General features: G+C 49.3%; 4 protein-coding genes across 7 annotated transcripts; 2 read left to right on the plus strand and 2 right to left on the minus strand.

The window, feature by feature from the left end:
- Positions 1-641: 641 nt before the first annotated feature.
- stard15 (StAR-related lipid transfer (START) domain containing 15) lies at positions 642-3,623 on the minus strand. Its single transcript, XM_053879075.1, has 7 exons — positions 3,372-3,623; positions 2,118-2,296; positions 1,552-1,699; positions 1,316-1,419; positions 1,090-1,207; positions 966-1,018; positions 642-886 (listed from the first exon to the last, which is right to left on the minus strand). The coding sequence occupies exons 2-7, from the start codon at positions 2,262-2,264 to the stop codon at positions 671-673; spliced, it is 786 nt and encodes a 261-aa protein (XP_053735050.1). The 5' UTR covers positions 2,265-2,296; positions 3,372-3,623; the 3' UTR covers positions 642-670.
- On the plus strand, positions 3,433-8,797 carry tgfbi (transforming growth factor, beta-induced). The gene is made up of 17 exons (XM_053879071.1): positions 3,433-3,623; positions 4,690-4,788; positions 5,232-5,296; positions 5,373-5,530; positions 5,604-5,768; positions 5,835-5,981; positions 6,052-6,193; positions 6,287-6,499; positions 6,601-6,738; positions 7,053-7,195; positions 7,264-7,400; positions 7,462-7,592; positions 7,725-7,849; positions 7,920-8,022; positions 8,092-8,141; positions 8,213-8,237; positions 8,401-8,797. Exons 1-17 carry the CDS (start codon positions 3,511-3,513, stop codon positions 8,460-8,462), a joined length of 2,016 nt encoding a protein of 671 aa, XP_053735046.1. The 5' UTR covers positions 3,433-3,510; the 3' UTR covers positions 8,463-8,797.
- LOC128767207 (diacylglycerol kinase theta-like) lies at positions 8,668-14,848 on the minus strand. Of its 2 annotated transcripts, XM_053879070.1 has the most exons (23): positions 14,043-14,847; positions 13,880-13,959; positions 13,705-13,804; positions 13,545-13,630; positions 13,353-13,481; positions 13,134-13,272; positions 12,555-12,611; positions 12,379-12,479; positions 12,152-12,309; positions 11,994-12,081; positions 11,847-11,901; positions 11,700-11,761; positions 11,338-11,488; positions 11,229-11,267; positions 11,034-11,149; positions 10,802-10,953; positions 10,588-10,736; positions 10,351-10,496; positions 10,098-10,198; positions 9,886-10,032; positions 9,704-9,815; positions 9,488-9,640; positions 8,668-9,407 (listed from the first exon to the last, which is right to left on the minus strand). In XM_053879070.1, exons 1-23 carry the CDS (start codon positions 14,200-14,202, stop codon positions 9,369-9,371), a joined length of 2,520 nt encoding a protein of 839 aa, XP_053735045.1. In that variant the 5' UTR covers positions 14,203-14,847; the 3' UTR covers positions 8,668-9,368. The 2 variants fall into 2 exon arrangements, with proteins under 2 accessions (XP_053735045.1, XP_053735044.1); XM_053879069.1 differs by having other exon boundaries at positions 13,353-13,630; positions 14,043-14,848.
- mgat4b (alpha-1,3-mannosyl-glycoprotein 4-beta-N-acetylglucosaminyltransferase B) lies at positions 14,283-19,420 on the plus strand. Of its 3 annotated transcripts, none has more exons than XM_053879073.1 (15): positions 14,283-14,738; positions 15,399-15,578; positions 15,653-15,793; positions 15,868-16,001; positions 16,056-16,102; positions 16,176-16,289; positions 16,363-16,438; positions 16,496-16,610; positions 17,417-17,547; positions 17,644-17,751; positions 17,827-18,020; positions 18,087-18,165; positions 18,264-18,348; positions 18,425-18,537; positions 18,954-19,420. In XM_053879073.1, the coding sequence occupies exons 3-15, from the start codon at positions 15,736-15,738 to the stop codon at positions 18,975-18,977; spliced, it is 1,278 nt and encodes a 425-aa protein (XP_053735048.1). In that variant the 5' UTR covers positions 14,283-14,738; positions 15,399-15,578; positions 15,653-15,735; the 3' UTR covers positions 18,978-19,420. The 3 variants fall into 3 exon arrangements, with proteins under 3 accessions (XP_053735048.1, XP_053735049.1, XP_053735047.1); XM_053879074.1 differs by having other exon boundaries at positions 14,283-14,631; XM_053879072.1 differs by lacking the exon at positions 14,283-14,738 and adding an exon at positions 14,837-15,052.
- Positions 19,421-19,717: the final 297 nt, after the last annotated feature.

The following is a 19,717-nucleotide window of genomic DNA, read 5'->3' on the forward strand; positions in this document are numbered from 1 at the left end:
TGTAGGGGGCGCTCGCGCCCCAACCATGGCCTTGGCCCTGTGGTTGAGAATCACTGTTGCCGGGACACGGGCAGTCAATAATGACGCTTCAAGTGCAGCAGAATGACTCCGCTGGATTAATTTTTCGGCCTTTCACCAACACAACCGCTACTGTAACACTCGCTACATTTGTACAATGTGTTCATACTTTTAGAGGAACAATAGAAATAGTACAGATATAATGAGTTGAGTTGAGTTTTGCAATTTGTAAAGTGTTTTGAGAAATGCACCTACTGTTTTGCCAATAGTAATGATGGTTCGAGGAAAGTATCAAAGAAGAAGAGGAAAACTGTAACTGTCGTCATCATGTGGCTGACTAAGGAACAGGTGCACGACATTGAAGCCCCCTTGAGAGGACAATGGGGAGCTGCCCCCACAAAGAAGTGTATGTGTGCAGGTGTGTCTCCTACCACAATTCATATGCATAAAAGGAGAGACAATCCAAGTGTAGAATGCATGGGAAACATTTATTGATGATGATCGGTTAGTTTGCAGAACAAAGGCGAAATCATCATATTCTGGAAGCTGGAGGAGAAGATGCTGCCTGCAAACCCCACAGAAGTGACCTTCTGACACCAGCGGTCAAGGGTTGATCCCTGATCAGGACTCCAACGTGTGAGCGCTCCCATGACTACGTCTCATCGTCGTCGCTCACTGCGGCCCGGTCCTCGCCAACCGAGCTCTCGTCGATGTTTTCCAGGGAGTCGGCCCGCTGCACAGAGAGCTCAGCGGCAGTGACGCACGGCAGTGTGTTCTGCTCTGGGTACAACCACGGCTTCAGGCTAGGATTGTGCTTCCTCTTCCACTCCGGGTACTTCAGAGATGCCTTGTAGATCTTCCTCATGGCCTGAGAACGGAAGCATGTGTGTCAAAACATGTGATCCGATAACTCCAGAAGCTGAGATGGTTCAAGACAGACTGGGTACCTTTGGCGCGACAAACTGCGAGACTCGATTCACCACCCACTTTGGTAAGGAACCTGCACATAAGGAACATAAGTCAGTGGGCGGAGAGGGGGGGGCACACGTCTGTAGCCACCTGACGTCTCACCTCTGGGGTCCACCTGAGTGAGATAGTAAAGGGTGCAGCAGTTGGCTCCATTAGATTGAATGAAGTACCCGGTGAGCACTGACACGGCTCGTACCAAGTCCTTCCTTGGAGGGTGTTGCTGCATCCAGTCAGAGAAGGAAATGTCACTGGTGTGACAGCTCCTGTGTTGCTCACTCACAAGCAAGAACAGAGGTTAACAGCTTCATACTTAGCTTCTGTTTCTCACCGGGTGTTTGACTGAGGAGTTGATGATTAGATAGTCGCTGCCCAGAGGAAGCCAAGACCTCATGGTGACAAAGTCTCGGTTCTTCAGTGGAGGTGGACACTTCCCTGTACAGACACACAGGCGTGGTCAAACACCATCGTGGCACAGCAGAAATCAGAACGAAGCGTGAAGTAGTTCTACGCTCAGTTCTGCTGGGTTAAATATCCAACAGTATTGATGAGATTTCTGATCCTCACAGGAGTAGTATCCCACGTCAGTGTTGACCGTCAGCCGTCCGATGTCATAGGTGTCTATCATGTTGGTGTCCCACTTCCTGCGGTAGCTGGTGTCATGGACGACATCGTAGAGCGTCTCTGCCGTCACACCTTTGCACACCATCCTCATCTGGCACGCACACACATACATGATGATGTCATCGCCGAGCGAGCGCACGATCGTCCGGTCATGTTTTCCACTGCTGCAGAAACTTGATCAGCTGCTCCGACAGCCCTGAATCATTTATCACTCTTTCCACAAAGACACACACTATTTCAGATGTCTTTCTCAAAGTCACCTGGAATTGTTGGTCCCACCAGAGCAGGGAAGAAACAACAGTTCCCAAATCTGGTTCTGAGACAAGCAGACAGAGACACAAACACACACCTGACGGCCAGTTCAATGACTCAGAGACAATCTCTCTGAAGTGTTCAAAGAAATACAGGGGACAAAATTAAACTTTTTTCTATACATCATAAGGGCTACAGTTCAGTGGACAGTCCGGTGACGAAGAATATTCGGAACAGGTCCAAATGTCATGTCTCACCTTGAGCTTCTGGAGTGTCCGGCTCTCCTCCTGCAGGCACCAGACCGTCACCCCTCCCCGGCTGTACCGGCTCTCCCAACCATCCAAACTCAGGCATTGCTCCTTGAATGAGGTGAAGTCCGAGTCGTCCGGAATCTGGACCGGCATAATGAAACGGCCCAGAGTCCACTGGTGTTCACCTGAACACACATACACCTGCAGAGTGACACCCTTCCACACTCCCGCCCCCCTCCCCCTCCACCGGCAGGTGCTGAAAACTGAGAACATGGATCATGTTCAGTAGGAGGGAAGAGGTGACAAGCCTTCCCAGATTCCCACACTGTTGTGCAGAGGGGAAGGTCGTACATTGGAAATGAAAAAAAATGCTGTCCTCAGCATCTTCTCAGAGTGATGCGGACCTTGCCTCTGATACTGGCACAAACTGAGGGTGTTGTCTCCCCATCAGGCCATGATCAGCCTTAAGATGCGTAGGGTGAGGGACGGAAGAGACCAGGATTCAAATTTTTTCTCAGTGAGAACCTTCGGTCCAGTAGCGTATTAGGTGATATTTAGCACATATTTTCTCCATAGACACATGAAACTTGATGTACTTCAGTGACTTGACTATACAATGTGTCTTATAAAATAAGATTTCCCAGCTTGTCCTCGTCTTTCTGTCGCAGACGTTTAGCTGAACAACAATAAAACAATATTAATAATAACCTGGACAATTCCGAATGACAATTTTGAATGCAAACATATGAATGTTGATTTAAATCTCTTCTCATACATTCAAATTACATCTGATCTACTTTTCATTGCACGTATATAACATTGCTTCTGATACATTGCACGCAGTGCAGGCAATGTTTCGACTCTTTCTGTGTCAGATCCATTTGCTTGAAAACACCCAATGTTGTTTAGGTTTTTCTTGTCCTTATATATGACCGTGAGAGGCCTTTTCTGTGGCAAAGGCAGTATGTGTTGGATCACTCTGGTAGGTGGTACCTCACACTCCGCTCCTTGAGTAAGTGTGGGGGGTATCAATGTCCTCAACGGTCCTGAACTCAGTCCGTCCATTGCCTCCTCAGACAATTTTGTTCATCAACATTCAGTATCATTCAACTGAGGGAGGAAAAGCAAAATGCTTTGATGATAGACGGAAAACCCGAGCACAACCGTCACAGTGACAGAGTGACTATCTTCACGGCTAAAACGTACAAACCGCCGTGAGCTGCTCACCTCCACAGACACACCCCCTTCCTCCCCCTTCACCTCGGTTCACTCCTTCATCCCCCTCGCTCCGCTCTTGCTCCTCCTCTTCCTCCGCCAACTCCTCCTCCCCTCCTGCTGCTGCTGCTGATGGGGAGAAACTTCTTCAAACTTCTGTCGAGTCTCCTCTGCGGCGCTGAAGATGAACTCGTCTGCTCTGGTCGCGGTGGTGGTTCTGGTGGGGTCCGTGTGCGCGGCTCGGTCACCATACCAGGCCGTGCTGCAGCACAGCCGGATCCGAGGACGAGCTCAAGGGTGAGTTCCTCCAAATCAAAGCAGAACTTCGCTGCTTTTCTGCTATGATGTGACGTCAGAGAAGACGCTCTGGGCAAAAACCGTTCGAGCGCGGCAAAAATCTTTTTAAAATGCACGAACTCATACGCAATGTAAATGAACGGCTAAAACAGGCATCTATTCCAATATCGCGTACTGAAATGTTTGCGTCAGAACCTCTGGTACCGCGCCAACGGAAGAGCTCGGTCAGATGGGACCGACAATATTTGGCTGCGCGCGCGCGTGTGCGTGTGCCAGACTGAGAGAGAGTTAATGGTTTAATTTCCGAGGAAGGAATGAGGTACTAGACCGGAGCTCTGGCTCCAACCCACCAAGTTTCCATCCACCAGAAAAATGTGTTGATGTGAACTAAACAGACGCACAAAACGCTCTGAGCGCCGATCATCACACACACATTCTTGTATTCCTATTCTTGTAAGGACCTTTGCAGGTTTGTCATTGGCATTACCCTTTCCCCAGCCTCTCCCCCTAAACCTAACCATCCAAAAACACATGGCTAACCTTAACCAGGACTCTTTTTGTAATGACCTATAATTGTAATGACCTCGTTATTTTGATGTTTTCACCCCAAAAACCCTGGCATAACCTTCAACACAAGGTGATGTTTTCCCCAAATGGGTCCATACAAGACTAGACACACCAATCCTGCGCCCACACACGCGTTTGTCTTCCTATCTTAGTGAGGACTGTCTCCTTAGTGGGGACCTCTCCCCCAAACTAAAACCCAATTATAATAACTAAGCTATTTTGTAGTTTTAAGCCTCAAAATGAGCCTTGACAAGGAGAGGACCTGCCAATGTGTCCTCACTCTGTTGATTAAAAACTCATACAGGATCAAGAACAAGAAGACACACACTTGTATTTCTGTCCTTGTGGGGACATTGTGAGGTTTCTCATTGCCATAATACATAATGCCAATGGTCCAGCCAAATGTCCCCACAAAGTCATACGTTCATACGTTATATACATTTTTTTTAATTAATGAATGAATAATTTTTTTCATGCTTGTCAACTTTCTGTGTTTCAGGCCCAATGTTTGTGCGATGCAGCAGATCAGAGGAACTGACAGGAAGTATTTCACCAACTGTAAGCAGTGGTACCATCGTAAGATCTGCAGCCAGCCCACGTGAGTGCGCATGCACACACTCTGGTCTTTGTGAAACTGTTTCAGAGGGGATCTTCTCAAGGCTCACAGGTCAACAGTCGTTAAGAATCAAGGCAACTCAAATACACACACAGCCACACAGGGTCATCTCCACCAAGGTGTCAGGTCCCCATGTCGGCATTAAGGTCAGACAGTTCTCAGCTCTGGAAGGGGCTCTTACCCTTCACTGGACCGCAGAGTCTTTGGATCAGGCTGGAATGTGGACCGTAAAACAACATGCTTAAAACACAAACTTCATCCTCCAAATGTGTCTGTGTTTACGTGTGATGTTGAAAATTCACAGGAAGTCATGAAGTCTCCATTCAGACCAGCAATAAAACCCCTCTGGAGCTCAGAACCGGACCCACTATGATGAGTTCAACCCCCATTTGCAGTCAGTTATCTTGGTGTCCATGTCTGTGCAGTGTGATCACGTACGAGTGCTGTCCCGGTTACGAGAGGATTCCTGGGGAGAAGGGCTGCCCTGCAGGTACACCCTCATGCACAGCAGCAATAAACATGGCCCTGCTGGAATGCTTCAGACAGTGCTGTCCGTCTGTGTGCAGCGCTCCCTCTTGTCAACATCTTCAGCACTTTGTCGGCCATCGGCGCAACAACAACACAGATGTACACCGAGCGAGCAAAGCTGAGGGAGGAGATTGAAGGACCGGGGAGCTTCACATTCTTTGCTCCCAGTAACGAGGCCTGGGCCGCCCTGCCCATGGTGAGAGTCTCTCATGCACTGGCGCACGTGCACACACACAACTCAAAGCTGAATAGACCGTGTGTCTATGCAGGAAATCTTGGATGCTTTGGTCAGCAACGTGAACATTGAGCTCCTGAATGCGCTCCACTACCACATGGTGAACCGCCGACTGACGTCCGAGGAGCTCAAACACGGCGCCACTTTCACCTCCATGTACCAAGACCTGGACGTGCACGTGCACCACTACTCTAATGGGGTGAGCAGGCGTCACCAGTGAATGGAAACCGTGACCCCTACAGATGATTTCTTCATGCTGTCTTAGATTGTCACAGTAAACTGTGCTCGTCTCATCAAACCTGACCAACACGCCACCAATGGTATTGTGCACCTGGTGGACCGAGTCATTACTGCTGTCTCCAACGATGTGCACAGCATCATCGACACTGACGACGACCTGGAGACCCTGCGTGTGAGGCCATCGCTTGTCAGCGTGTTGTTCAGGTAACCGCGACCTTCTTGACGTTATCGTCCGTTTGCAGACGGCTATTGCAGCGGCCGGGCTGAACTCCGTTCTGGAAGGTCCTGGGCCGTTGACTGTCTTTGCACCGACCAACGAAGCCTTCGAGAAGATGCCTCAGGAGACGCTGACCAGGATCCTGGGCGATCCTGTGGCACTGAAAGGTGACCATACAGGGATGGGTTTTGGTTGGCCTCACCTTAGCAAATGCCACTGTATCCGCTTTCTCCATGACTAATCCAGATTTGTCTCCTCAGACCTGCTCAACTACCACATGCTGAAGCAGATGCACTGTGCTGAGTCCATTGTGTCAAGCACGGCGCTGGAGACTTTACAGGGGTCGGTGCTGGAGGTCGGCTGTGACAGTGATAAGCTGACGCTCAACGGACACAGCATTGTCACCACGAAGGACCATCTGGGAACCAACGGAGTGGTCCACTACATCAACCAGCTGCTCATTCCAGACTCAGGTAACAGACTGGTTCATACATCCCGAGAAAACTGCATCACTCATTACAGGAAGCTATCGGTGCAAAGATAAAGTGGAAAGAGAGTTTTGTTTTTTTCCCAGCAAAGACTCTCCTTGAGCTGGCCGAAGGTTCCTCTGTGTCCACTGCCACCAGGATGTTTGTAGAGGCCGGACTCAGCCCTCACCTGAAGGGGTCTGAGGCAATAACCATGCTGGCACCGCTTGATGAAGCTTTTAAAGGTAGGCAATAAAACTCAGCGAAACTTTAGACCAGGGCTCAGCAACATGGTGCCCTCGGGCACCAGGCAGAGACCAAGGGAGTAGCCAATGGGCCGTTAAATAATAATAATAATTTTCATATAATAACCACCTTCTTATGTTTGACTTTTTTGTAGTTATTGTGGAAACTCAGCAATAAGACAAGTATTTGAGAGGAATGTCATTTATCATCCGTCGTGATTTCTGAAGTGTGTACTGAACCAATAGCTCCCGGTTGCTAAAAGGTTGGTGACCCCTGCTATAGACGCTAAGTGACGTGGTGACATATGTAACAGGAAGTGTAGTGACGACATCAGACATGGTGGCTGTGATGAAGAACCACCTGTTGAAGCAACAGCTCTCTTCCAAGTCGCTGTACCACCTGCAGGAACTGGAGTCCCTCGATGGTGTCAAGCTCCGAGTCTTTGTCTACAGAAATGTGAGTCAGTGGTTTTGGTTTTTGTTGTCACGGTTGTCAGCCTAAACACAGTCGCATGTCCCTCGCAGAACTTGTGCATTGAGAACGCGTGCATCGCGGCTCATGACAAAGTGGGTCGCTACGGCACCATGTTCACTGTGGACAAAGTCCTGACGCCACCGATGGGGACCATCATGGACGTTGTGAAGTCAGACGACCGCTTCAGGTCAGTCGTCGCAACTTGAGGAGTGTCGGTAGCAAGTTATAAAAGTGTCCTTTTATTTCAGTCTGCTAGTAGGAGCGATCCAAACTGCAGGAATGACGGAGCTACTCAACCAGGAGGGGGTGCTGACCTTCTTTGCCCCTACAAATGATGCTTTCAGTGCTCTGCCTCCAGAAGAACTCAGCAAACTGATGGGTGAGTTAAGCCGACAGGGAGCGCTTGAACAAACACTCAAACCAAGTATTTGTAAACAATATCGAGAATATTTTGAAGCTCTATGTAAAGGAGGCCTTCGATCGACCTTTTATATCCATTTGTTTGGTGCAGGTAACCAGCAAGAGCTGTCCGCAGTGCTCAGGTATCACCTGGGGGAGGGGCTCTTGGTGAGTGGGGGTGTGAGCTCTCACACCAGGGTCAAACCTTTGCAGGGGGAGAAGTTGGAGCTGGGGGTGGTAAGTTAGGTCTCACGAATGAGTGACCTCACGGTCGGGGACTTGAAAGGACGATGAGATTTCTTTGCAGAGAAACTACACCGTCCACGTGAACAGGATTCCGGTGGTGGATGCTGATCTGATGGCGACAAATGGAGTCGTTCACGCCGTCAACAAAATCGTCAAGCCTGTCTGTGAGTCCAGTGACTTTTAGTGATAACTGCTCGCTGAACTGTTACAAACAGAAACTGTGCTTCCCCAAGTTGTGAAGGACCGAGAACAATCAGACGGACCGGCCGGTGCTGCCAGCAGAGTGAGTGCCACCACACACAGCCCTCGCAGAGCTCAAATGAAACTTTGAAATGGCCTCCTTCTCTTCCACAGCTGGACTCCAGAAGCTTCCGTGACGGTGAGTTCATCTCATTATTAACCTTCTCTTGAAGAAAAGCAGCCTCTGGATGCCAAATGGAACCTGGAAGTGACAAGTGAATGATGACCGCAGCCAGTCCGGCTCACCCTCTGCTCTTAACCCTGATGGAATGTTTGAATGAATTTTCCATCTTGTTTTTCAGAAAATCTTTTTAACAAAGTTCTCAACAGCCGCTCGAGCCGGAACATGAACACCAGTCAGTGAAGCTGCGGAGGCGGCACGTTGGACTCTGCATGTGCTAAAACTATTTCTGAAACACATCGCGCGACGTCAGTCTCCGAGCCAACTAGCAGTCTGTTAATCTAGCTGTCAAGAGGTAGCGACTACAGGCTTTGGATGGGACCATGTACCTTCATTGGTTGTTACTTACTGTCAATTGTTTCGCCACTTGTTCCAAGGAATGACGTGATTGAGATAAAAACCAAACAAAAAATTGTGTTTACTTGTTATCAAATATCAATAAAATGACCAAGCGGACGCAGCAGAAGAGACGTGCTGCTCCTTCCGGTCACCTTTGCTGCTGTTTTCTTCAGTTGAAACAACAGGATGATTCTCACAACAGCTACGAGGCACTCACAGGGATTTGTAACATTCAGTTCCACGTCTAATGCTAAACTCAGCATGAGCAATTGTGGACTTGTTAGCGTTCGGAGGAGTCTGGTTAGACGTCTAACGGCGTTGTGACTGGAACATTAACAAAGACAACTGCAGCTGCGTCCACTCACTGCTTGGTTACAAACACAGCATTTCTGCTATTCGAACAGTGACAAAGGTTGCACAATACACAATAGCCTTCATGACAACATTACATCAGGTCAGCTTCAGCAGGTGATCATGTCTCCTGCAGGTGTCATGGAGATATAAGGAAGTTTAGTCTTGGGAACGAACGATCACAGGAATCTCATTTTCTCTGAGCACGCTGTAGGGATGGTCCGATTCTGTTGTGCCGAGGACGTCATCTTGTTTCACGTCCTACCTTTGTGTCGCTGCCCATGACTTTGTTGTCTGCTTGGTTCAGTCTTTGTCGCGGTTGCGACGGTAATGTGAGGTCCAAGCGTGACAGAGGTTATGGGGTTCCACCCACACGTGTTGTGTTGTTCATGAAACCGCTCAGTTTTTTCTGCCCATGCCCTTCCTCAGCATGCGAACCTGAGCATGACACAAGCATCCAAAGAAGGTCATTTGAGAAGGAAGAGCAGCCCTGGCTTGGTGAGACCCAAGACTTGTACCTTGGGCCCAGCTGCAGAGACGATGATGTCCCCAGGCTGCTGGATCCACGGCTCACCATCCACCTGGACGGCAGTGGCCTTACTAAGACTCAGCCTGATGTAGCTGCCCTGAGCAAGACGGATTCCCGACCGGAGGCCGCCCTGGACCTGGCCCTGAGCACAAGACCAGTGTTCAGACGGCAGTAATAAAGGTGTCTCACAGAGCGTGTTCCTCACCATGTGAACCACTCCAGTCACACCAACAACCTCCAGGAGTCCATCAGCAATGCTCGGTTCTCGATAGGAGCTATCAACCTCTGACCCCCAGAGGTCAGCACCAGAACCCCAACTGCACACATGAACACACAGGTACATCATAGATGCATGAATGTGTGGAAGCTCATGCCAGACTTGGATACCTCGGGATGTTGAGGAAGATCAGACCCTCAATGTTCGGCAGCAGAAGGTTCTGACCATCGACCTGGACCGCCAGATGTCTGTGAAGACTCCGGGTGGCGGTGATCTTCTGCAGACCTACTTTCACATACACACCTTTGTTGTGGAAACTGTAGGGTACATGAAGCATCAGTATCGCCTGACCTTTCACCCATTTGCACAGTTGGACCAGTACCTGCTGGTGAACTTGCCAGGCTCGTCCTCTCTTGCCAAGTGGAAGTCCAGACTGAGCTCAGCATCAATCCCAAGACCAAAGTAGTTATTCATATGGACGATCTGAGGAAAAAGTAAACAGACAGAGGGTTGTCAGAACACACTGCCGGGTCAAAAGATACATCCATGTCAGAACACATACCAGTCAGAACACACTGTTGGGTCGGAACACAAACAGAGTCAGAACACGCAACAGGTCAGAACACACAGCAGACCTTGGGTGGTTGGTCTGGACTGTCCAACAGGATGGTCCAGCGGTCCATCAGAACTTCCTCCGCTTCATTCATACAGCTCAGGTATAGAGCAAGATCCTCCCCCGAGTAACCGGAGCCCCAGCCCAGTATCCGCGCCAGGTCATTACCTGTGGGCAGTGGAGCCGAAAGTGATGTCCCTGCACCAGCTGATCCACAAAAGATGACGCTTAAGCTTGAGGAACATTAAAACACAAAAACCTGTTCCGAGCGGCAAGATTCCAAAGGCTGGATCGCGGCACAAAAGTTTGTTTCGGACTGCTTCCAGAACACCAAGGACCCAGCCCACGGTACCATCGCCGCCGCACACCAGAACCCTGAATGATGGCAGCTCCCGGAATATGTGAAACCTACAAGACATGAAAACAATCGCCATCATCGTCCTCACCAGCATCACCTTCATCAGTGTCATTACCCTATCAAGCATCCGCAGTTGCACAGGTCAATCACTTGATGAGGATTCAGAAGTTTCCTGAACTTATACAGAAGTTCTGACCCTTTCAGGCCTCCAGATTTTTGGTTGACAAAGACCAGCAGGGGACTGCTGTCCTGGTCCAGGTTCTGGTGCTAAAGGGGACATGAAGACAGGGAAGTAGAACCAGCGCCACGTTACTACCAACTGTCTTCAGCTGTTGCCGAACTCTTACCATAATCTTTGGGACGACGAGCGATGTGAGACTCTGTTTCTCTACTCTTGTGGATCCAGTTAACGTAAAGATTCTATGTGCTTCTAAGCCACAGGAGACCAGCAGAACCACCTCCCCTGATAAGAGACACATAAACATACACACACACAAATGAACTCTGCCTGTTAAGGGGAGCAGCTCATCTTCTGCGCTTACCTTGACCTGCATACACATTGCTCATCTTCACCAGGCGACCTAAAGAGAAGAGCGTCATCATGATCACATGGTCATATATGCCTGCCTGCCGGGGTTCTGTTAGACTCACTGTCTGGGCTCAAGTGCTTCTGGAGCAGCTCCCAGTAGCGCTCTCTGTCCAGCAGGAGGGGCAGGCCTCGGATCAGCAGCTCAGACTCCACTGAAAAGTTCTGCTTCTTAGCGATGTAAAAGCAGGTTTGGTTCATCCGCCGCAAAGACTCCTGGGAGGATAAAGAGGACGAAGATGAGTATTGTTAGGAAGAGCAAAGTCAAAGTCAGGTGTCAGGACTAAGTCACTCCACCTCAGAAGAGAGACATTTCGCGAGGACATGGAATTGCAGCCACCTCTCAGCCGAGGTTAGCACAAGCTGACATGCACAACTATTGAATCTATTCTAATTTAGCAAGCATAAGCTGGCAAAGGAAGCATACCGCTCTGATCTGTTGAAGTTTCTCCGCTATGTTCTGCCCATGAGCCAAGATCTGCGTCTGGACTGAGAAGATAGAGAGTAGACTGAATTCACTATGTGCAGATCATTTGAGTCAACAAAAATGTGAAGAGAAGAGACTTCATCGAACCTTGTCTACCATTGACATAAACCTCTTGGAGCTGGAAGTTGGAAACTGACTGGCTCTGCAAAACACACACTTCACAGTGATATCACAGTGTACAGATGTAGAATCCCCCCATCCCAGCTGCGCCCCCACAGAAGTAACAAGTAGTACCTCAGTGTGCAGGTGAGCCAGGGTGTCAGCCAGGACCGATTCTGTTGTACTGTCTGCTGAAATTCTGCAGTTGAACATTTGCCAAGACCTGTGATAGAAAGACGACCCAGATTTAGCTTGGGACCGTCTTCACATACTTCTTTTTGACAGTCTCTGACCCGGCCCAGTCCAGATTAACCCGGATAGTGCTGTCCGGTCCTCTGAATCTCAGCAGCCAGGCTCCTCCTGCAAAACCACTCTGGACATTGTTATCCAGCGCCTCCAGCTCATAGCTCTGTTGGTCGCAGGGCAGGTAGAAAACCTGGAGTGCAGCCTCCTGCAGAGAGAGTGAACGGATGACCAACCATGTTGTCAATAAAGATTCAAACACAAGGACAATTCCTACCAGCAGCTCCTGGAGCCGGGTTGTCTTGGACACTGGCACTAGCCGGAAGTCTCCACGTCTCAGTGCATCATTGCCGTCAAATACCTTGACAGAGTCGCTCACTGTCCAATCAAGAAACGCTTCCTGTCAAGGTCACAACCTCTTCCAGCTTAAGCAGTAATTGACATACGACAAACCTGAGGCAGTGCGAACGTCTGGGCCCATCTCCCGAGGACACACATCAAATGCGTTGACTGATGAAACGGAAAGGGCACAGTTGAGTGAGTGAGTGAGTGAGTTAGTGAGTGAGTGTGTGTGTGTGTGAGTGTACTTGTACTTCTATCTTCATGAGAAACTGTATGAGTTTTTTTATCAACATAGTGAGGGCATTTTGGCCAGTCCTCACTTTGTGAAGCCTCACTTTGAGGGTTAAAACTACAAAATAACTGGTTTATAATTATATTATGGGACTATAATTGGGTTTTAGATTTTTATTAAGAGTAAAGGTTAAGTTCAGCCATTTGTTTTAGATGGTTAGGTTTACAGGGAGACCAATTTTGGGGAAAACGCTACCTTTTGCTGGACCCCACAAGGTTAGGCCTTTGAGAATGAGGGCCTCAAAATAGCTGGGTCATTATGATTGGGTTTCAGTTTGGTTCAGAGTCCTGGTTCATGTGAGCCATGTGTTTTGGATGGTTAGGTTTAGTGAGAAGCTGGGGAAAGTGTTATGGCAATGTGAGGTCCTTATAAGGATAAAAGTATGTGTGTGTGTGTACCTGGTTCCAGGATTCTGTATGTCTGGTTTGGGGTGAAGGTCAACGATTTCAGGTAAACACAGTCGGGAGGGAGGATCATGCTGTGAAGCTGGCCCAAGGTGCACTCCGGGGCCAGATGAGGGGCACACGCAGAGTGGGCCTACGACACAAACACACACTTACTCCCATCGGCTGTGCTCTAGGGAAAACCAATGTCCGGTTCATGGAGAATATACTCACCTTGATCCCACACCACTCACAGCTGGTTCCAGTCGGAACCTCACCGGAGCCACAAGAGCGCTTGCATACACTGCAGCGTGCATCTGGGCCCAAGTTCCCCTCTCGCCAGTGATGAAGCAGGGGTGACCTCTGCAACACACTCGTGTGAGGACACACATGCACAGTCTCTTGTGCACCATGGCACATACATACCTGAAGCAGGGTTTTGTCCAGATGACACTCGCGACAGTCAGCAACACTGAAGGCTACACAGTCAATATGAACATGGAGCTCACACACTGAAACACAAAGAGACTCAGCAACAGGTGAACTGCAAGTAGATGTTGTGATGACGTCAGCAATGAAGGCAAACCTTCACAGCGTAGAGCAGCTTTTTCCTCTATCTGTTTCCTGCAGACGGAACAGAAACCTTTCCTGTGGCAGGACAGGCCAAAGCAGTGCGACACAGGGACCTGGAACAGAGGGAGGGGACTGGCTGAAGTCTGGGTCACTGGGTGTTGACATCTATGAGGGTCAGTGTGTCTCACCTTAACCAATGAGGCCATCATAGTTGGACACGTGGATCCTTGAGTCTTCAGACATTTTTCATGAGACATGAAGTTACACACTGAACACAGAGAAGTAAACTAGGGTCGGTGCAGCTCTGACAGATGCCCAAAAGAGGTCACCTAACACACACACGCCTGGTACCTTCGCATTGGAACCCGATCAGACCCCAGATAAAGGCGCTGCAGCCGTGACAGTAACTGGGCTTCGTAAGCGCTGCTCTTCGGAACCGGTGTCCACGTAAACGCTCGCTCTGCTGCGCATCGAGGCTGTTTTTAAGAGGTTCCGTGTTCGGTTCCGCCATCTCACTCCGTGAAACTCCAAATCCCAAGTTCTATTCCTTTTTTTCACGAGGGATGGGTGCGGAAATTCTTCCACTTTCCTGAGCACGTCGACATTGTGCCGACGGTTCTGATCGCGAGAAAAGAACCGACACTGATGACGACACCGGCGCGCTGAGCGCCGCCGGGGGTGGAACTACGGCGTTTGGTCCGGTAATGAGCTCCAGGAACCGTGTGTACAGGCAGGTCAAGACCAAAACAAGACCACCGTCAGGAACTTGGAGCTGCTTCCGCCTCTGAGTCCGCGACACTGATTGACTCCTCCTACTCGGTCTCCGCCTCGTCCCCTGGTTTCTTGCTCGAGGACGGTGATGACTTCACTACTTGTTGCCCAGCAACATCCCTCATCATCCAAGAGCCGCCCAAAGAGCCGTGAACTCGTGGAGATGCCGGTGGGCAGTTTGGGTTTGGGTTGATGATGACCATGATGGAGAGGATGATGGAGATGGAGCGGCGTTGAAGCCCTTTAAGACGCGATGAAACCAGTTTCGATGACAAAGTAGGCGATGATGGTGAAGCGGAGGTTAACATGTTGGTAACAGGGGCGGGTGATGACGGCTGGCAATGATGGCAAATTATTGGCTCCTTGTAAAGACGGCAATGGTTGTAATGATGTTGAGGGTAGCGCAGCAGCCCCGCTCCTCCCTTCCTGTACCTCCCCCTCCCTCCCTCCCGCTCCTCCGTGGCCCCGCCTCCTCATCTCTCGGTGTGGTCATGCTCCCGGTCCTCTGGACATGAGGCTCACCAATGTCTCCTTCGTGTCGCTTCTGGTCTTCGGTCTGTGTGGACTTCTGTCTCTGTCCTGGCTCAGAGGTGAGAGCGACCCGCGGGCCGCCGCCGAGCAACGAGCCGACGTATCGGCGTCTGTGGGGGGGCGGAGGGCGGGGGTAATGGTGCTGATGCTGGTGAGCCGTTGTCACCTCATGTCACTACTCCCGTTTGGAATTTGTCCACACGTCACTGACAAGAGATGATGCTCAATGAGGTGAAGCCGATGACGTCACGCCGAGAGCGCTTTTTGTTGTCTGAAAACTGAGTTCCATCACGTGACTGTCCTAGCTCTGTTTATAGCCGTGGATGTGCTGCTACATTACTGCATTAGAGCGCTGAACGGCCGAGTGTTCCGTCACTAACGTGTTTTTTGGTTGTTGTTTTTCAGGTGGCGCAGGTGACGTGAGTCAGCCGGAGTTCTTGATCCTCAGGGAGCGACTTCGATCAGCAGAGGAGGAGAATTTGCGACGCTCCAAAGAACTCAACTTGGTTCTGGACGAGATCAAGAAAGCTGTTGCAGAGAGGCAGGCTCTGAGGGATCTGAATCGGACGTGGGCGAGTCTCTCTGGTCAGTGTCCAACATTGTGCTCTTGCTGTGAAGTGTGTCTCATGCCGTCTGTCTGCCCTGGCTCTGGTTCACAGAAGACACCAGGCTCAGGTTGTGGGACACCAGTAGTAAGAATGTCCTCCAACTCCCATCCATCTTTCATCATCTTCCCCACCTGATGAACCAGGTGGACAGTCTCCAGCCAGCCGTACACCTGGGTCTGAGACGGAGTGGAGGTGAGAGACAAGCAGCGGCTCACGGCGAGATCAAAGTGAGACGACCACACTCTGACTAAGCCACCTGTCTGCAGTCTCCATTGTGATGGGCGTGCCCAGTGTCAAGCGGAAGGTCCACTCCTACTTGACCGACACTCTGATGTCCCTGATGTCACAACTTAGCATCGCAGAGAAGGACGACTGCATCATCCTTGTTCTCATCGCTGAGGTGCTGCTGATGTTTCTCAAGCTGACTGTTTCTTACACCTGTGTGTGTGTTCAGGTGGACCAGCACTACACCAACGCAGTAGCTGAGCAACTTAAGCGACTGTGAGTTCATCTGCAATTCTTGCGGTCACATGACTGAACTCATTGGTGATGTTGGGGGTGGTATGTGTCTCAGGTTCCCGGCAGAAATCGCTTCTGGTCTCCTGGAAGTCGTATCACCTTCTGTCCACTTCTATCCAGACTTCTCAGGACTCAAAGAATCTTTTGGTGATTCGAAGGAGCGAGTGAGGTGCAGCTGAACTTGAAATGTCAAATGCTGCCACGCTGTTCCACTTCTGCTAGTACGACAATTTATCTTTCAGATGGAGAACCAAGCAAAACTTGGACTTTTGCTTTCTAATGATGTTTGCACAATCCAGAGGAACCTTCTACGTGCAGGTACTGCTATTACGCCTGGGTTTCACTGTGCACTTGCTCATGGACAGTGTGTTGCAGCTGGAGGATGATATTGTTGCTCGCCCCAACTATCTCTCCACCATGAAGAATTTTGCTCTTCAGCAACCAACGGATGACTGGATGATTCTGGAATTTTCTCAGCTTGGATTTATAGGTGAGTTCTGCTTTCAGGCATCTCATACCCTGGTGCTCTCACACTGGCCTGCCTCACCCGAGTGCTCTTATCTCACCCTCCTAGCATTTCCTCACCTGCCTTCTCATTCTCTCACTCTCTTACACACTTTCACGTCACATTATCTCCTCCTTGCTCACTTTCCCTCATCCTCATGGTGTATTTGCATGAACAAATTGCAAAAACCTATTTGTTTAAAAATGTTTCCAGAAAGGGGTGGACAATATGGCAAAAGTACATCATGATTTATTTGTTTATTTATTTGAAATAACTGCCCGATTGTATTCTAGTTTGGTGGAATTTCCAGACATATCTTTAACATTATTTGCTTAGGCTTGCTTCCCAACAGTTAATCTCTCTTCACATTTACTTGGTTCTGCATTTAGTTTTTAGACAACATTTGAAGCGAACTTTGACAGTCAAGGAGTGTCAATGAAGTTTTGAAGGGAGACGTTAGCCTTTTGCTTTGTGGCGAAGACAGTGAAGATGTGTGGTGAAGTTAGAGACACGTCAGGTTTAAAAACAACTCAAAGCTAAGCGTTGTGACTACGTGGGAAAAGGATCATTGCTCACAACACTACGCTGCGAATGATGGACGAGTAGCGTCAGCATAGATCCACAGTGCATAGAAAGAATGTGACCGAATCTATCTAATCTCCTAATCAAATTGGGTGAAACTGGATCATTTCCCATGGAACACCGGTTGAAAAACACTGGATTATTTCACCCTCTTACACGTTTCACAACCTTGCATTCTCACTCTCACATATGAATGCGTTTGTTACCAGGGAAGATGTTCAAGTCTGCAGACCTGTCTCTGGTGGTCCACTTCGTCCTGATGTTCTTCAGAGAAAAACCTGTTGACTGGCTGCTGGACCACCTGATGTGGGTTAAAGTCTGCAACCCTGAGAAGGATGCGGTGAGTTTCACCAGAACTAGGCCTCCTGACCTGGACTCGTGCTCCCAGACTGTACATGCCCACTTGTATGTGAGCCTTTGTGCTGCTGTGTCACAGAAACACTGCGACCGTCAAAAGTCCAACCTGAGGATTCGGTTCAAACCTTCCTTGTTTCAACATGTTGGGACACACTCCTCTTTGGCGGGAAAGCTTCAGAGACTGCAGGTAAGTAGGTTGTGAGTGCAAAACCCATTGTGTTCTGGTTACCATTGGTTCTTCTGAACCACCTGACTGTCCCAGGACAAAGACTTTGGAAGGCGAACCCTTCGGGCAGGTCACTCCAATCCTCCGGCTGAACTGACCACAAGTCTGAAAACATACCAACACTTTACCCTGGACAAGGCCTACCTGGGCCAGGACTTTTTCTGGGCCTTTACCCCAGAGGCTGGGGACTTCATCAGAATCCGATTCTTCACTCCTGTCCGCGTCCAGAGGTGAGGCCAGATGCCGCCAGGCTGACCACTGTGATGCCTTTTGCTTTATCTATCTGTCTTGATTAGGTTTTTCTTTCGGAGTGGAAACACAGAACATCCGAGGGACACATTGTCCAACACGTCGGTGGAGGTTCTTCCCTTCGATGTGAGTTGCCTAGCAACTTTCCCCCGAGCAGGCTCATGTGATGGGGATAGTCACTAACAGAGACAACAAGGCGAGGCAATGTGTTTTCCCTGTTGCAGAATGTTCCTTCAGACAAAGAGTCTCTCACTGATGCCAGTGACCGAGTGCAGTTCAAGAGGACAGAGGATGGCTTCTACCGAGTGGGTCAGTTCCACCTCACTGCTTTCAAGAAGCTCTTTGTTTATGAGGCTTGAGGCAGAGGTTGTTCGTTGTCTTTCAGGATGGTTTCAAAATGGGATTGCGGAGGCAGCGCTGGACCCAGCTTTCGGGCCTCTAGAGGCCTTGAGACTCACCATCGTGGCAGACTCGCCTGTCTGGGTGGTCCTCAGCGAGGTAAGCGTGACACTAGAGACTTGCTCTGCGCCTCTGAAACAACAACAAGACACTACAACACTGCACTTTGTGTTCTGCTTCTTAATTACCAACAGCTATTGACAAATTTGTCACTCACTGTGTAGGGCGCTTCAGCCAAGCTCCTGCTCTCGTATTGGAGGTCTGTTTTTGTGTTTGTGAACAGACAAACTGCGACAATCACATAACCTCCTAGGTGGTAATGGTCCTGGTACACTATGTGTTACTTACTGTATATACAGGTTAAGACCAAGTGTTGTGGTGACTTGTCAGTCAACTGCAGCCTGCTATTATGAACACATCTATCAAGAGTTTATTCAGTTTATATAAGAGTTATTCATTTACAGTGTGAAAAGGTTCCTCGGGTGAAGTTCATTGTCACTTCTGTCGATTCACAGATCTTCATTAAGAAGGCAGACTGAAAGAATGCGGCCTTACACCTTGAAGGATCTGAGCTCACCATTTGTGGACCCTGCTCACGAGTATGGTGCCTCTTCAGGCTGCACACTGCCACTGCAGGACCCACTGGCGTAGGACTTCCTGTCAATGAACCTGTGTCACACGATTTCACTGAGTGTTGGAGTGTTGAAGACGACAGTAATGAATATAATGGTGATGAAAAGTTGCTAACTGTTGTATTCCTGTTCCTGCAGCGAGTTTCAGCTCAACTATATAATCCAGACTTATTTAGCATTGCTAAATCTAGCAAGGTTAAAACAATCGAGGCAAGTACGAACAAGCCAAAGATCCTCCAAACTGGATGCAGCGAGGCCAGACTTGAGTGCAAGTGTGGTGATGTGAATGTCAGTAATTCTCAGGTCTACTGCGGCGAGCGTGCTCGCCCTTACTGTATGTAGCTTCATAATTTGCAATAAAAAAATAAAAACATAACATTTTTTTTGGTGTTTCTTTTGACTCTGTGATTTAATCTACACAGGCGCACAGGTCCAGAGGACATAGATGTATAAATGTAATGTTCGTATGCTTCACGTATGCTTCAGTTGCCGGCAACGTCGATGGCCCTGAGGCTCAGGCACATGATGTGGAATTGGACTTGTGCCTCCTTCAGATCCCTGAGAGTCCCATGTACTGGAACTGAACAAAGCCTAGTGTTGACATCACCAAGGGTCCATTTTGGACACTTGTACTACTCCTAAAATTG

This window comes from Synchiropus splendidus, chromosome 11 (assembly GCF_027744825.2).
Source record: "Synchiropus splendidus isolate RoL2022-P1 chromosome 11, RoL_Sspl_1.0, whole genome shotgun sequence".
NCBI lineage: Eukaryota > Metazoa > Chordata > Actinopteri > Syngnathiformes > Callionymidae > Synchiropus > Synchiropus splendidus.

What these genes read in the sequence shown, in the direction of transcription:
- mgat4b (XM_053879072.1), top strand. Translation starts at nt 14,974, where the DNA reads ATGAGGCTCACCAATGTCTCCTTCGTGTCGCTTCTGGTCTTCGGTCTG. An exon ending in GACGTGGGCGAGTCTCTCTG is followed by an intron (nt 15,579 to 15,652) that starts GTCAGTGTCCAA and finishes TCTGGTTCACAG; the next exon opens with AAGACACCAGGCTCAGGTTG. An exon ending in GCAACCCTGAGAAGGATGCG is followed by an intron (nt 17,548 to 17,643) that starts GTGAGTTTCACC and finishes GCTGTGTCACAG; the next exon opens with AAACACTGCGACCGTCAAAA.
- tgfbi (XM_053879071.1), top strand. Translation starts at nt 3,511, where the DNA reads ATGAACTCGTCTGCTCTGGTCGCGGTGGTGGTTCTGGTGGGGTCCGTG. An exon ending in CCTGGGCCGCCCTGCCCATG is followed by an intron (nt 5,531 to 5,603) that starts GTGAGAGTCTCT and finishes GTGTCTATGCAG; the next exon opens with GAAATCTTGGATGCTTTGGT. An exon ending in CGATCCTGTGGCACTGAAAG is followed by an intron (nt 6,194 to 6,286) that starts GTGACCATACAG and finishes TTGTCTCCTCAG; the next exon opens with ACCTGCTCAACTACCACATG.
- LOC128767207 (XM_053879069.1), bottom strand. Translation starts at nt 14,202, where the DNA reads ATGGCGGAACCGAACACGGAACCTCTTAAAAACAGCCTCGATGCGCAG. An exon ending in AGACGTTCGCACTGCCTCAG is followed by an intron (nt 12,480 to 12,554) that starts GTTTGTCGTATG and finishes TTGATTGGACAG; the next exon opens with TGAGCGACTCTGTCAAGGTA. An exon ending in TCGTCGTCCCAAAGATTATG is followed by an intron (nt 10,954 to 11,033) that starts GTAAGAGTTCGG and finishes TGTCCCCTTTAG; the next exon opens with CACCAGAACCTGGACCAGGA.
- stard15 (XM_053879075.1), bottom strand. Translation starts at nt 2,264, where the DNA reads ATGCCGGTCCAGATTCCGGACGACTCGGACTTCACCTCATTCAAGGAG. An exon ending in CACTCAGGTGGACCCCAGAG is followed by an intron (nt 1,019 to 1,089) that starts GTGAGACGTCAG and finishes CCTTATGTGCAG; the next exon opens with GTTCCTTACCAAAGTGGGTG. An exon ending in CGCAGTTTGTCGCGCCAAAG is followed by an intron (nt 887 to 965) that starts GTACCCAGTCTG and finishes TTCCGTTCTCAG; the next exon opens with GCCATGAGGAAGATCTACAA.